At 36.8% G+C, this 14,844-nt stretch overlaps 1 protein-coding gene across 2 annotated transcripts in view; it reads right to left on the reverse strand.

Annotated features, from left to right (window-relative positions):
* Positions 1-1,910: 1,910 nt before the first annotated feature.
* Positions 1,911-14,844, reverse strand: part of EXOC2 (exocyst complex component 2) — a 128,008-nt gene continuing 115,074 nt past the window's right edge. The window contains exons 24-28 of one of the 2 annotated variants that reach the window (XM_082291326.1): positions 12,786-12,841; positions 9,611-9,733; positions 7,280-7,341; positions 5,390-5,449; positions 1,911-3,452 (exon numbers count right to left, since the gene is read on the reverse strand). In XM_082291326.1, the coding sequence (XP_082147452.1) occupies positions 3,359-3,452; positions 5,390-5,449; positions 7,280-7,341; positions 9,611-9,733; positions 12,786-12,841 (395 nt within the window). In that variant the 3' untranslated portion in view covers positions 1,911-3,358. The remainder of the gene's footprint in view (positions 3,453-5,389; positions 5,450-7,279; positions 7,342-9,610; positions 9,734-12,785; positions 12,842-14,844) is intronic. The other variant, XM_082291327.1, reaches the window with a different exon arrangement.

The following is a 14,844-nucleotide window of genomic DNA, read 5'->3' on the forward strand; positions in this document are numbered from 1 at the left end:
TTCCCTGAACATACATAGGAGCATTTTTAACTTAAGTAGAATCAGAATAAGCAATAATTGTTTTCCTTTTTTCCCCAGCCTTATGTTCTGTACAGTGTTACACTAGTTTTTATAGGCCTATTTTATCTGCATCAGACTACTTGCCAATAGAGCAGGGAAACATGCTGTTGCTTCAGAAACGTTTCCTTGGCTCTGGATGGCAAAAGTCTGCCTGTGTAGAAAACAAAACAAAAATCTCACCTTCACCATAAAGTACTCTCTCTTCAGGGAGATGCAATAGTTTTGGCAAAGGTTGAGAGATTGGACCTGTTTTACAAGGCCAACAGTCACACGTTATTGAGCAGCCATAAGCCCCCTGCAAAGCACAACTGCTTCTTATTTCCTGCTTTGTTGCCATACAGTGAAATTAAACTGACAGAGTCCTGGGAAGATGCAAGGGGTTTAGCACACAGAATACAACCTGCCTGATCCTCAGTCATCTCATGCCTATTCTCATCCTTAAAATTCAGCACAGGCATGAGAAGTAGCAGGACTGTGGTTCCTTCTATATTACTAAAACAAATGGCTTTTAAAAAGCTATAGGAAGATGTTTAACTTGGACAATGACACACTATGAGCACATTTCATAAACAATTTCTAAAGAACGTCAATGAAAAAAACATTTTGTGAGTGAGACAGAACAGAATTTCTTCTTTCATGCTACTTATTTGAGCTATTCCATTAAGTTAACCCCCAGATATGTAATGATTTTTCCCTATTTTTTTCCCATCACTTTTATGGGGGATTAAAATATTTTTCCCTGTGTTGTTCCCTAATTACACTGATGCAGCATTTGTTTTTTATTTCCTCTTTGCCTACCTCTTGAACTACTCATGACTATTCAAAATACATGTCAAAATACAGTAATAGAAGAATGCCTCATCATCTCCAGAGGCTGAATATTTCAACACAGCATATTATGGTTGAATTTTCTTGTAAGTCTTTACCTATTTTTAGTAAGATACATTTTACAGCCTTATTACTTCCTAAATTTCTCTCTTATATGAGAAATAAAGCTCTCTAGGTTTTTACTTCAACGACAATTTTTTCCAGTTTGTATCTATTTTGGATTTTTCTAGAGGTTCAAAGTTAATGTAATAATTCAATTTATTTTCCTTTGTACTGTTTTCAGCATTTACCTTGCCTTAAATGTCAGAGCCTTTCACTTCTGTTACTTTGATTTCCTTGCTGTACCTCTTCTCTGCAAGCCGTAACTGATGGTGTATTCTGGTGTGGTCTCCCCATCTTTTCCCACTTTCAACAACACTTTTTAAACCTAATTGTATCTTCTAACAGTTTTTTATTGCAAAACCCACACTGACCACTTCTTGTTTTTTGTAATCTTCTTGTCAGAGGAACTGCAGCCTGCTGTACATTGGCTATGAGGCCTCAGCAGTCCCAACTCCCCTTCCACGCAAAGGGATTCCAATACCTCCTGTTGCAGCATGATGCTCGCCGACTTCCTTAATCCACAAAGTGGATTTATTCAAATGCAGTGCTCTGACTTGACTGATGGAATTCAAGGAATATTTTGATCGATTCCACGTTATTCTCGTTGCCGTCAATGAGATGTTCTGAAGTGTAAGTTACTACAGAGAAGCAACTACATAGAAGTCTGACTTCAGGTTTTAAAGACAAGCAACAAGCTGTTGTAATAAAAGATGAGTAAGAGAATGATCTTACAATAAAGAGATGTCTGAATGTGTGTTAATCCAGTACAGACAATAGAATAGGTTTTCAATACTTAGAACATGTCTGATATGAATACAGAAATGGTAGATTAGCAAAATTCAAAGAAATCACATTATTTTGGAAAGCGAGGGACTCAAGAAGAGCTTATGACCATATTTCTTAATATTTTATTATTCTGAAGTGAAATCTTTTACAGAACTGGATAACTATTTCAGTTAATACCAGCAGTTGGGACCATGACCACGTTAGAACGGACAACAATTAAAACAATATCGCTCCAGGTGCTTAATGATAATAACATATATTTGAAGTCTCACACTTCCATTCAACATGCTACTAATACTTACACAGAACTTTTTAACAAGTGACTACATGTGCATCAAACTTTCTCCAAAATTACATATTATAGGAATTGTACACTGTATTTTTAAAGCACATAACTTAACTGGCAGAAGAAAAGAGCTAACACTAAAAAATTGCTTGAAAACTATGCACTATTCATGAAATGATTTATTCAAAATGACTTTAATTACAGGAAGAATATATTATTACTGCATTATTTAATTCCCAGCCATGATATCGGTTATAAAATTAAACTGATTTGTTACCCCCCAAAACAATGGCAGCCAAACTGTTCTTCTCTCCTGAATCCCTATTTCCCCCCATACAAATCCAATAACTAGTGGTGAACAGAGGAAAAGAGGACTGACTAACAAGAGGAAGACAGTGGTAGTAAGCCTGTAAGAGCAAGAAAAAAACAAGAAGAGTAAGAAGGAAGAAGCAAAACAAATTACATATTGTGCTCTCCTTACTACGTGAGAAGCTATTACCTATTCTACTCCTTAACACCAAAGAATATTTTACTTGGACATTTTTTCTACTAATCTTATAAACTTGGAGTGCTTTTCTGCTAATTGCCAATGAAAGTAGAGCTTATTTCCGATGTGACGGTTACCATCAATATTCCAACAGAAGGGAGAAACATGAGAGGCAGCAACATGTTTAATTAGAAATAAGCAAGAAAATAAAAGCCCCCAAGAAATCAGACTTACAAACACTGAAACTGTAGATGAGAACAGAAAAAAAAAAGTTATCATTTTTAAATGCAAAAGAAGCAGTGTACTTAATATGGTATCTGGACAGTTTTTAGTCAGCTCTAGGGGGCAATGCTCATTACATACTTCTCAATAGTTTATAGAATTTAAATCTTCCAGTCACTTCAGTATTACTCTACATCTAGAAATTAAGATTGATACACTGAACAACATGAGTAATACTCAAATTTAAGGTGACATTTGCTAAAAATACATTTCAATGTATTATTAACAAGTGAAACTGAGACTGAAGAACAACGATGAATATTTCTTCATGAACAAGTGTATGTAAACAAAATTGACTTAATTCCCTCCACAAAGCGAAATACAGTAGACAGAAGGCCATTTTATCGAAGTACATAGGAACAGAAGTCTCACTCAGCAGGACATCCCATAACATTACTGAAAAAGTTGTATCTCAGTTTCTTTTCCAGTGGAATTCCTTTTGTTTTCTTTAGGGCGTTCAAAGGAATTGAAGTAGTCCAGAAAAAATGGACAATGTTTAAGCACATTTGTCTGCATTGTGCTGTTGTCTATGTTTTCATCATGGCTGATGAAGAAGCTTGAAAACAGGTCAGTTGCAAGTGCATGCTGCTTTTGAATTTGTTTAGCAACTCTTCTAGTAACCTGTAAAGGGAAAATAGTTACAGCTTTAGGAGATTCTGAAAAGGGAACAATTACTGTGAGTTTTGACTATTCTGTCTGGGACTTCAGGTACACTGTCTGCTTTTCTTGTGTGTAGCTGAATTGCAAATTTCAGTTCTCAGCCTTGTCTTTGGAAGTTATTTTGTAGATTTCTCTTAAATATCATGACTGAAAGATCAGAGATAGAATGACTGTTCTAGGAGAAACATTAATTCACCCCAGTCATGTGGTTTTGTCCCTAATAAATAAACTGTGTACGAGTTCATTTGGAGGCATAAAAATGGTTAATTTAGATCTACTGAGCTGTCAAGAAGGTACCTGGTGCAGTGAATAATATTTATTATAATCCACAAATGACAGGTGTAGGAGCAGTGGTATTGATGGGCCTGTCGTAGAAAATATTTACTGTAACAGTGGAGATGCATTAAGTTATTTTACAGTCTTGGCTGGGTGTTCTATTTTCTCCTTTTTCTAGGGAATAATGTGATCTCTGAACTTTCTGCCCCATTTCAAAAACAAGCCACCTAGGGCAGACATGTATCACCTGAACTCTTTGGCATGCTGCACTACTGAACAGCCAGTAAGAGAGAGAAAAAATATTACACTGTGTGGTAAAAAACCCCCAAACTAGCCCAAGAATAACAACTTAAACCAAAAAATCAGTATCTGCTTCCTCAGCGGGTCCTCTGGAAGATGACTGTGTCCACATTCATCACTTAGCATCATAGCAGTGATTGTGAATGAACACACATAAACAGCTCTCAGAGCACAAATGTGTTATTTTACACAAATACATGTAGGGTACAACAAGCTGCCTGGAACAATGACAATTGTCATGTTGTGACCTGGGAAACAGAACAAGTTCTGCACTGTCTGGGACTCAAAACTCTGAGGCAGATGTAATAATGATGCAGTTCTTGATTCTCATCTGTCTCATGAAGCTCAGATGCTTGTAACTAAGTGAAAAAAAAATTTCTACAGGTGTTTTGGAAAATTTGAGTTAAAAGATCTGTCCTTACTCAAAACTGATGTCTAACAAAGCACAAGAGCTAAGTAAGATGAGGAGGTATCTTTAGACTTGTGGCTAGTGAAGAGTAGGTTTGACTAAACAGACAGAGGACAACTGAAACAAGGCACAGCCCACAGACCATGAGCTGCACAAACAGTCTCTTTATGTGTCGACAAAATATTCTAAATTCTGACTGCTAAGCGCAAACTGATTTGATGCAGGAAAGTGCAATGAAACCAATATCTAGTTCAAACCATTTATACTTACACTACTCTGCTCATTACAAATCTGTCCTAGTTTTACCATACTACTCTTTATTAAGCTGTGCTTGTAAAATAGGCTACCAAATACTAGGCTGGATGCAGCAATGGAACCTGTTCGTCAAAGGTTGTTATAGTGGAAAAGGAAGAACACAAAATTCCTCCTCCTGATGTTAAGAAAGAGCCAAAGACCTTCCTTATTTGTTTTTAAAACAAAACACGCCATTTCTGTGAGTTCTCCATGCATCAGCTTGCAAAAGCCTGACCTTTGTTCTCGGCCATTTTTTTAATTACTGCTAAATTCGGTAATATAATACAATGGAACTCAAAGAAACCTTAAGATTAACAAGGAAGGCTAAAATAGACTGATACTACAAGACAAATACAAAGCTGCACTGAACTGATAAGACTAGGATGGGCAAGCAGGATATGTCACAAAGCCATTTGGCTCTTCTGGGTAATTTAATAGCCCATGAACAAGGCAAGGACTTGAGCTTATTCTTTACTCTGTCGACAGAGGCCTCTGCTCTGGAATTTGGAAGGGTCAAATACAGTGAAAATTAACCCTCCTATAACAAAGTTTTCTTACAAGTGTAAAAAGCAATGGCTCCAAAGACCATAAAGGAAACAAGAAGGTGTATTGTACTCACTTTCTGTCAGTTCCACTTGAGAGCTGAGGCAAGGCTTCCAAAGCTTGCTTAAAGCTTGACCTGCAAGGAAAACAAAAATACTCATATTCTGCTAGTAAAAGACTCAGCATTTACTGTTTCCCTCTATAAATTCTACAGAGAAACACTATATTTTATCCATTAATTTTTTTCAATAAATTGACAGAATATTTACCTGAGACCTGACATTCATGTGCAAATTGAACATGAAGTAGTGATGGGGTCAAGCAAGTATCTTGACATTCCTAATGCGATGTACATCATACATCAATAGGAAATGTTAAAACAGCAGCCGATTTAAGACTGTGCTTGAGATCGTGGACTGTTCAAGAATTAACAGGCAGTGGCCAGCCTGCCTTCTGCCTGAAGTGACCACCAGTGTATGAAGAACAGATAAAACATTGATTTTCTCTTTCTGCACTTAGTAGGGCCACTGCATTCTACCTTACAGAAAGGTGTCTACAAAGAGAATTACAGTAGGTTTGCATCGAGGTAACATAGAGTCATAGAACAATTTAGGTTGGAAGGGACTTCAGGTCCAACCCTGATCTCAAAGTAGGGCCGATTTCAAGGTTAGGGGAGATTTCTTTGGGCCATTATCCAGTCAAGTTTTGAGTAACTCCAAAGATGGGGTTACCACCCCACTCTGGGCAACAGATGTGGAACGGAAGTGAGGTAACAATGCAGGACCTGCATAGATAGGTAGAGTCTTGTCAGCAAAAGATTAATATGGTGACCTGTGGCAACTACTACTAGCGACAAGTCCAGGAATAAAAAAACCTCTACAATGCTCCATCTTTCAGGGTTCACTGTGCTTTGCCCTCCGATGATTACAGACAATAGAGTTTCCATTTTATCCAACCTGAGCCAGTGCCAAGTAGTGTTCTTTTAGAGGCCTTTGTCACTATCAGACACTTAGAATAGGGAAGTGAGTACTCCGAGTTGGATTGCAGTGACACCACAGGACACCGACACTGTGAAGACACATTAAGACTTGCAAGATCTACAAAACTGTTGATTGGGTAAGATGACCAAATTGCCACCTGCAGGGACACGTAATGCAAATCTTAAAAGAAGTGAAGGTTATTAAAATAATGAATGAATCTGCCCATATCCAATCCTCACCATAATCACCTAGAAATTTCAGTCAATCAACTTTACTCAAAACTTCTGACAGCTATCATAGCCTGTTTTCACACGCCTTGGCTGCATCAACCACTATTGGTGCTAATGCTTTTCCTTCCCCCTTTATACTAATGTGTGTGTGTACCCCACACTATTTATCTTTGGTCTTGCCTCAGTGAGAAATGACAAACTGCTGAAAGCCTTTTGAAGGTGTTGATTCTAGGAAAGAGTGTGAACCTGAATTCCCTTTCCCTGATTAGGTGTGTGGAGAAGGAATAGGGTATTATATAAGCCTATGGAGAGCCCTAATTCTCCATATCCCTATAAGGGGACCCTGCCAGTGTCTGGATCTGTAACCTCTCTCATGCCTCTGGGCAGGTTATAAAGTTTTATGCTTTATGAGATTGCTGTAAAAAACTGGATAAAACTCATCAACAACATCTGCTTGTGTCTGGCTTTAGCATAATTATCCTCAGCAGCTGTACTGCTGTTAAGAAGTTTTACAATTTTTTTTGGTGGCAAATAATAGTTTGTGTCTAAAAGTCCAAGTAAAAAACAACAAAAAAGTAACAATTTTCTTTCAACGTATAAAATCTTGCTAGTCATCTGTTTTTTGTATATTTACCCAGTAGATCACATATTCTACTTGAAGCAAAATTTCTTCATTCTGAATTTACATTGTGTGTTTTTTGCATGTTTACAAGGATGCCATTACACTGCAAAAAGTGACATTACAGCACATCTTACTTGCTTTCAGGTGTTAGGTATATGGCCACGGTATCCCTCAATGCACAGATTTCAAGTTTTGCCTAAAGACAGAAATACAAAAATTGAAACAATGACACAATGGCCTTTCACCAAGTGTATACCAGTATCCCAGAGCTTCACCTTCTTGAGAGGCAAATACTATTGCACACTGCAGTTGTAAGCAGCCTTGGCTTTTAACAGTTTATTTCCTGTATTCTTTGTTGCCATGCTGCTCTGTCAGGAGACTGCTCAAAGGAACAATTTCATACTTTTGATTCAAGCCAAACTGTTTACGTAGTCACTGTGTAGCAGTCAAAAAACACTGGTTTGTCTTTCAGTAACAGCACTAAATCTTCAATTCTGTTCCACCTTTTCTGTACTGTGATAGAAAGACAGAAGAATGCAACTTTTGGGGTTTTTTTTTGTGAAATACAGTGAGCTTAACTTCTCACAGCACTGCTTAGCCAGGGAGGAAGGAAATACAAAAGTACAAAAATCTGTCAATACACATTTTATGCTTGCTTCTTCTGTTGAATTAATTTTTTTCCATCAGATGAGGAAGTAGAATGATTGTACTTCGTTTCTTGTGTGTTGCCAGGTGGGCACAAAAGTTTGGGGATTTTATTCCTGTACTGTACTGTGTGCTCAAGTATTAATTTTCACTTAGGCAAACTGTGGAGGAGACTGAACTCAAAGATTAAACAAATTTCATAGATCATCCTTTGGTCTTTGAGGAGCAATCATTATCATAATAACTTTTATATGAAATAAAAACATTCTGCAAGAGATCATTAAGTAATTTCATTTAAAAATATAAAGTGAACTTCATAAAAATTCACATTCTGTTCTTTTAAGCAGAAAGATGAAATTTAATCCAGTTAGACATTACAGTAACTGATCTACATTTAGACACAACTAGTGACATTAATCTTCCAAAACAGAACTTTTAACAATGCAACACAGACAACTAATTCCAGTTCTAACGAAAGCCTTTGACTTCTAGGTATTTTCCTCACCTCTTCTCCTAGGTAGGAAGACAGCTAAAAGTAATGGTTTTTTAGAGCCAGAACTTTCTGGCACAAAATATAACATAGCCACCCACCAACTCTATACTCATAACTTTTTGCAACGCAGAATATTTTACCTCTTTTTTGTACTGTGCTCCAAGCTCAAGAGTTTTGGACTTTTTAAAGTCCTATACCTAAGATTCTGGAGTCTTTTTTACATTTTAGGAGATACCAATACCCCATTCTCAAGTACCACAGCCTAAGTAAACCTGGTGGAATGGCGAGCCTGGCAAAACTGTGGGTCATGGGATGGGAACACAGAGTGAGGCTTGATTGAGAATTTTTTGTTCAGCCTGACAAGGCTCTGGTGACTCTCACACTGCTGCTGTCTGTCAGACAGGATTTTCCATGTTCAGAGGAACAGAAAATGACCATGAGTGACAAACTTACAGTAAGGAGAGAAAATCCTTTCAAATACGGGTTTAGGCAGCAAGTCCCTACAGTGGGTTGTTTAGTGAGACAAAAGGGATGTATTCATAGCTTTGTTGTTATTCATGGATTTGTTTTAAATAGGGAGTCAATCTTACTTGGCTGCAATCTTCCTATACGAATTCTCTGTCCAATGCCATTACTACCAGCAACTGGAAAATAAGGCTTACAACTGGATAACTATTTTCCTATCATAATGCAAGAATGCTGTCATGTACAATGAAAATAGGGAGTTTGCTCTTTTTCTGTTACAACTATAGCAATCTGATTCAAAGGGATTTTTTTAAAAAAGGTGTTTTTCTTGGAGTCCTTTAAAGCTTACTCAACAGCAAATACAACTACCAATCTAGCTGTAAATAAAACAAGCAAAGCTATTCTACCCATGTTACAGCAACAAGGTATTGTAGAGAGAATATAACAAGTGACTAGTTCTGCAAAGTCTTACAAGATCCTACTGCATCCCGTTTTCAAGATTTTTAAATCTCAAAATATCACTACATTTTTTCTTTTTTTAAAGTGATTTTTTTATGTCAGGCCAAAGAGAGTATTTAACAACATTTCAAAGAGATACCATTATGATGCTTTTTATCTCATAGGATACAGGTAGCCTTTTAATCCTGTCTGACACAAAGATAACTCTAAAATATAATCAAACCCAAGAACCAGTATCCCAAAGAGTATTCATCCATGAATCTGAAATAAGTTGTAAACTAATCCTTTTTATCTCCTTGCTTTCACTGCTACAATAAATCAAACAAACACCCAGATGATACCTCTATCTGTTATTCTCAGTTTTCTAGATTCAGATGTTTGACAACACAAAGTATTCAGGTACCTGTAAAGCTCCATTTTTGCTGAAGGATGAAACACACTGCATCAGTCGACTCAGTTCTTCAGACACTGCTTCTACAACCCTTGACATTACCCGAGGAACTAAGTCTTTGGAAATGGTAAACACCTAAGTTTTATGAAAGAAGAACCATGAGCACAACATCTACATTAACAGAAACATTTTCAATACTAACATTTCAATAAAAAACATAAACCTCTTTGACTGAAAGGTCTCTTTCATTTTTATTAATGTACAAAAAAATTTCAAAAGCAACTAGAATATGAAGGATGTCTTTTGATGCTTGCCCTGCACTCGGACCAATCCCCTCTGTTAATAGCAAAGTTGGCTACATGATATGTGATAACCTTCTTGCAATACCAAAAAGCAGCTAAACTTCAAAATATGTGCTCTTGTCTGACGGATGCAGGTAGTCAGGTGGCTGTCTTGACTTGATAGACTGCTGTCTTGTGGATAGCACCTTTAATTCAGAGTTGTGTGACTGACTAACACAATTACACATTCAGCTACTTTTTACCCATATATTTTGCTATTTCTTCTAGACTCCTTTATATTTGACCACTGTTGAATGGCTAGTGTTGTTATGCTCTGTGGCAGAGATAAACATTTGACAGCCTGTGAGAGTACCTGAGTGTCAATGGATTTTCATTTAGATTCTGCCACTGCTGTCATTTATTAGTTCCCTGGCAAAAAAAATTAAACCTTACTGGTTTTCCCATGCATCAAGGCCACCTTTTTAACTGCTTACTTGTATAACTTTTTAAAGTGGCACTTTCAGAATAGTAACTGCAACACAAAATTATTAGATCTATGCTTGAAGTGAAGTATGAAGAGACCAATCTTCCTTAAAGGGAGCTTTACAGAAGCGAGAAATTGTTGGTGGATTAAAAAAAAAAAGGGTATGATTTTTCTACACAGAATTGGGGAAAATGCAGGCCAAGAGGTTGGAATATAGGAGGAAGTGAGATTATAGGTTAGACACACCAAACTTGTGTCAAAGCTTAAAGGTGATGATAAAGCTGCATAAAACTGCACAGGGCTGGGAGAGAAGATGACACAAGAAGCTGAAGTGATGTATGGAGTGGTGTATGTAAGCTGAAGTGTGTGACTGGAGCAGTGCAAGAAGGAAAATGAACGTATAAAGTTTTGAAACACTTCCCCAGTTTCTGCTTTGAAATGGTCTAAAGAATTAAGTAGTGGAATGATTGTTTTGCTAGAATACGTTTGCTTTTACGCAAAGTTTAGATCTCATGTCTGACAAGGACATTTAGTAACTGACAGAAGATATCAATACATATGTGTAAAAATAAATTAAGGAAAAAAAACCCAAAGAAAGAAAGATTCCTACAGAGTTTTCAGTGATTAAAATTAAGAATTGTGTACCAGGCATTCCATAAGGCTGACCATTCCAAAAAGCAGGTCTGCACCACAGGCTAAGTACACTGACCACATAAATGTCAGCTACCATCTGTTGCCAGTGCTGGAAAGGGGTTATCTTACTCAGCACCAAACACTGCTGACCAATTCAACACAAACATACCAGGAACATGCCCAAAGATCATCTACTGAGAAGAGAATATTTCTGCCTGCAATGAGCACTCTTGAAGTTACTTTACAGAATCCAGGAAAAATAATTCTCAGCAAGGGTGAATCATCACAAATTTGCAATAAGAAGCCCTTATTTTGATTTCAGCTAAATTTGAATTCAGCAGTAGAGAAACAATTTCCTTTCCATTTCAGTCTATCCTTGCTGTTCATCTGATGGTTAATTTTTGCTGTTTCAAACTACAGAAACTTGCAGCCTTGCTAACTAAACTTAAACCTGACCCAGCTTACAGAATTTCACCAGTGGAAATGGGAGTTTCGTCTTGACACACGTTCTCATATTTCTGTAATATTTTACATCTAGAAATTTACAAGGCAATGCTATTTAGGCCAGAATCAGTATCGGTCTCAATGAAGAGAGCACAGCAACACACCCTTCTGCTGCAGCATTTTAACAAGTATGAATGTTTACAAGACTAGCTCAGTAAGTCACAAATGCCTCCGAATTTTTTAAAGCAAACTCTCTAATTTCCATTTTAATCAATTTCCACTACCCTGTAAAACAATATTAAAAACTATTACCATGTTGGTATATGTTTTTAGTGTTTCTTATTCCCTCATTTGGAAGCATTTGGTAAAATCACGATGCTTCTGTGTAAGTGCTTCTGCTATAATTTAACACTGAAATTGTATCAAAAACACTGCAAAGCAAATTTGAAGTTCCTGAAATACTTTGCTTTATATGAATCCTTGTAATTTAAGAAGTAATAAGATAAGTAGAATCCTCAAGTGAATCTCATTATATTTTAATTACAGGGAAAAGGTAGAGCAGCCATACTTGTGGTATTTTGGAAGGTAAGAGTAATATTACTACCAATGCTTCTACCAGGAGCAACGGTAATCTGTTAACACTCTTGATGATTAGAAGGAATGATTATGTAAAACACAGGCTCTGATATAAAGAACCATAGAAAATTCCTGCATATTATCACAAAAGGCTAAATAATTGCAGCTCCTCCAAGCTTTTTACATTATAAGTAATGTTTTAACATGCACTCCCTAGCCTAGGTAGCCATTACCCATCTTAAGTATTTCAAGCACTATTTGTGCTGTACAGAGACTATAAAACTTTCTGGGTTTAGCTTTCCTATTTCCATTGTATGTAGAAGACTGACATATATTGGCTTTTCACTCTGAGTGGCATGTGTTGAACATTTCTTTCAAGGTGAAACAGAAGTTCATTTACAGATGTTTTGGAAAATAAAGGTAATCAGAGAAAGAGAGCATCATAACTACCTATATATCTATAAATTATCTGCATGGAAAGGGAGAATTTAGCTTTAGAATTTGGCTTTCCTCTTTATCAGATAATGGAAACAAAAAGGTGTAATGGAGTGTTACTGAGGATAAACAGGAACTGCTCATCTCCTTCTGCCCATAAAAAAAAAAGTTATCAGCTGCGTAACAGGCTGGCTAAACCTAATCTAAAACACATCTGTAATGAAGACACTGCAACAAAAGGGTGAAAAACCCTGGTGAAAAGCAGGATTTAGCAGGAAAAATACAATGAAATCATATGAATATAAGCACAAAACAATCTGAAGTTTCTCCTCACCTCTGCATGCACAGCAATGATATTCACTAGTGCTTCTTTCAAATAGTTTCTGACACCTGAAACAAAACAAACAAAATAATTACTTTCATTCTGTTGTCTCAACAATATCATAATATTCTGCTGTTCAATACTGTACTTTTTATTTTCATTTTTTACTACTACTTTTGCAATCAGAGGCAGAAAGAGAAAGTTCCATAGCCACACCACCAGTCTGTTTCCTTTTTCAAATCAAATGGAGAAAGGCACATTTCCTTACAGCAGAAGGTTAAAGAAAGTCAGTAGGTTCCTGTTTTAGTATTCTTCTCTAGCAACATAATTTCACCAACTTTGCAATTTAATAAAAAACTAGCATTATTAAAAATATATTCTGGATGTTTTGCCATGGCAGAGAACATGCACCACAATTTGCTAGGTTCTAAAGAACAAAGACCAGAGGCTTTGTTTGTGTAACAGTCTTCAAGATCTTATTACTTTATCAGCTTCTCTATCTGTGAATTATTATAGATAGGAATAACAAGGACTTGTTTCTCTGAATGTGGTTCAGAATATATTACTCATGGCAGTTTATAGGAGATGTCATGCCTTAGTAGAAATTTCCTTTTGGGGAGGGTAGAGAAGTCAAATAAGCATTTTCTTGCCAAGCTTATGAAATGCTTTTCAATTTATACTAAGAAGTGAATTCTAAACAGAAGAACATCCAGCAGGGTGTGCTTTAGTTAGGACAGGCTCTTAGTACTCTCTGCTGCTGTAATTCTGTAACTTTCCCGGCCTGTACTCCAGTCATCCAAGATTTAAAATAGACAAAAATCTAAAACTGCCTCACTTGTTTTTATGGCCCCTTCACTTTGTAGGCAAAGGAAAATTAGCAAGCATTTAACTCATTAAAGCATGTAAAAATGCTGGAAGTACAAAATAATGAGAAAGGGTTACTGATCCACATGACCTCAACTTCTGATTTTGATTATTCTAGCACAAATCAGAGAAAGTGCAATGACCACATCACTCCCTTCAATATATTCAGTTGACAGTAAAATATGAGAATCATGGACAAAGACTGGTGAAACCACACAGCTTGAAGATCACAGTATGATTAAGGCTGCTGCTATAAAAATTACAAAGTGAACCTTTAATCAGTTCATCTTACTTACTCCACCTTTCCTCAGATAACACCAATGTAGCAACTTAGTCCTGCTACAAAAAACAGCTTTAAAAGGGGTTACCCAAGATCATCAGAACGAGTTATTCTGTGAGAAGAGTAATGTCTCACAACTGCCACCTCAGTCATGCTCACATCTTTAACCATCGGTCCCACAACTTGCCTCAAGATCTAAAAAAGTGACACTTCTCTTTGTTAGACAATTACAGACAAACATTTTATAGTAGTAGGACTCAAAGACAACAGGACCCTCTTGCATGAGGAACAAACATCTAGGATGTGCAATGGGACATAGCCTGGGCGTTAGAAAAATACAAGCCTTTCTCCACACATTCCAAAACATCTCTAGTGCCTTTCTCTCTTTACCTTTATTATTCTCCTCGAAAAATCTCAGTAGTTTTTTTCCATTTAAATTAACCCAAAGACAAGTCAAACAGTATTGTACACTAGGTTGCAAACTTAAAATTTCTTTCATCTTAGCAAGAAAGTGAGGGAGGAATAAAGCAATACCAGAAATTTTATGAAACTGACTTTTTTTCTCCTGCCCTGTAACCTTGCAAAACAAAGCAAGAATGGTACACACCAATACTTGAACCACACCAAAAGATCACAGGTATATGTGGAAATGCAACACCCCCTTCCTTTTTCCTTTTCTACTGTTTTCCTTCTTTTACTTCAATCTGCCCCTGTTTAAGTCCCCTGCATGCTTCATATCACAGAGAGCAAAATTTCTATCACATCCCAGAAGCAAATACAACTTGACCAGACCCTGAACAATGGTATGCAAATCACATCATGAGGTACAGGGTGAATCTGGGAGCTGATTTGCAATTAACCTCAGGGTGCAGAGTGTTGCTTTTGGTCTGTAAACCTATGCGGTATTCAGCTTTTGTCTGCCTACCA

The sequence above is a fragment of the Coloeus monedula genome, assembly GCF_965178545.1.
Source record: "Coloeus monedula genome assembly, chromosome: 1".
Classification (NCBI taxonomy): domain Eukaryota; kingdom Metazoa; phylum Chordata; class Aves; order Passeriformes; family Corvidae; genus Coloeus; species Coloeus monedula.